The sequence below is a fragment of the Orycteropus afer genome, unplaced genomic scaffold (genome assembly GCF_000298275.1).
Source record: "Orycteropus afer afer isolate SDZICR_OR568_19922 unplaced genomic scaffold, OryAfe1.0 scaffold00061, whole genome shotgun sequence".
Taxonomy (NCBI): Eukaryota; Metazoa; Chordata; class Mammalia; order Tubulidentata; family Orycteropodidae; genus Orycteropus; species Orycteropus afer.
In genome coordinates this window covers 10,414,826-10,416,404 of record NW_006921648.1, presented here as the reverse complement: position 1 = coordinate 10,416,404, position 1,579 = coordinate 10,414,826, and the positions used below count along the sequence as shown (strand labels likewise).

General features: G+C 55.7%; 1 protein-coding gene across 1 annotated transcript in view; it reads right to left on the bottom strand.

Moving 5' to 3' along the window:
• CIITA (class II major histocompatibility complex transactivator) overlaps positions 1-1,579 on the bottom strand; it is a 61,777-nt gene that overhangs the window by 894 nt on the left and 59,304 nt on the right. The window contains exons 16-17 of the mRNA XM_007939729.2: positions 605-688; positions 353-436 (exon numbers count right to left, since the gene is read on the bottom strand). Coding sequence (XP_007937920.2) covers positions 353-436; positions 605-688 — 168 coding nt within the window. The remainder of the gene's footprint in view (positions 1-352; positions 437-604; positions 689-1,579) is intronic.

Below are 1,579 nucleotides of genomic sequence, written 5' to 3'. Positions count from 1 at the left end.
AGCCGTCACAAGGACTCAACGATAGTAACAGTAACAGTCAGTGTTAGAACCACGAAAAACTGCCAGGGTCATAGGTCAAAAGAACTGGATACCGGCAATTTCAGCTGGTTCAACCTAATCTTGCATGTATTGAATATTCCTGATAGTTTAAACCTCACAGAGCTGCTTTGGGATGGACGTTATAATCATCCTGTTTTACAGATGAAGAAACTGAGGCTGGCGAGGTGAAGGGCCTGCTTGCCCAGGGTGACCCTGCTGGTGAGGACAGCAGGGTCGGAGCTCAAGGCCACACATTGACCTGCATGCCTGGAGACAGGGTGGCTCTCCACGCACCGGGGCTCCCAAGACTTACGCCAGTGTTTCCACGTGGGGGCACTTCTTCAGGCTGGCGGTGAGCTGCTGGGCACCGACAGCCGTGAACTTGTTGTACTGGACGCTGGGGAGAGAAAGGCAGCCTGGGCCTGGGCCTGGGCCTGGGCCGGCCCTGGGAACCATACAGCCCTAGACGGAGGCCAACACCCCTGCACACGACAACTGGGCCCCAGCCCAGTGGGGACCCCTGGCCTCCCCAGACCCTGGGCCCTGCTCCTACTGCCCTACTCACTCCAGCACCCGGAGGGACACCATGTCAGGAAGCACGTGGGCCAGGCTCTTGGCTCCCGCGTCGCAGATGCAGTTATTGTACAGGCTGTGGAAACAGATCAGCGGAAGGGCTGAGGAGCCCACACCCAACCAAGATTGCTGCCCCCAAGTTACAGAAGGGGCGACCAAGGCTTCCCCCACAGTCCTGCAGGGAGGCCAGGGAAGCAGCGGCACTGAGAGCAAGGGCTGAGAGTGTGGAAACTCTCGAAAGATGACTTCCCAGGTTCAAATCCCTGCTCTGCTACTTCCTGCCTATGTGACCCTGGATAAGTCATCTAACTCCCTGTGTTCAGTTTGCTTATCCATAAAACAGGGATGACAGAGTTCAGTTGTCCCTCAGTATCCACAGATGACTGGTTCCAATCTGAGGATGCTCAAATTCCTGATAGAAAATAATAATCGTGTATCAAACCAAATCTATCATCATCGAGTCAACTCCGACTCACAGCAACCTCCGCTGGGTTTCCAAAACCCAGAACCAGACTGCTCATCTTTCTCTCACAGAGCAGTGGGTGGGTTCAAACCATCAAACTTAATGGCCAAGCCCTTAACCACTCACTGCACCACCAGGGCCTAGGAGGCCCTCTGAGACAGTTCTGCTGTCACTTGGGATCACCATGAGTCAAAATCAACCAGGCGGTGTCTGGCAACAGTCCCTGTGGTCGGAGTGTGTGCTGGTAAAGCCCCTCGAACAGGGCCCGGCACATGGGATGAACTTAAATGCGAACGGGGGTGTTTGTGAGACAATGGCCCTGGAAGGATGCGGCCAGCATCTGGGGCAGGCAGGGAAGAAGCCAGAGCGCTGGGGCCAGCTCAGGTCTCGGTGATGCACACACAGCCATCATTAGCAGCATGAAAAACAGCCCAGGGTGTTGCTGGTGCCAACCTGGCTGAGAGCTCATGACCAGCGTGCTGTTACCAGGACAGGTGCCGAGCC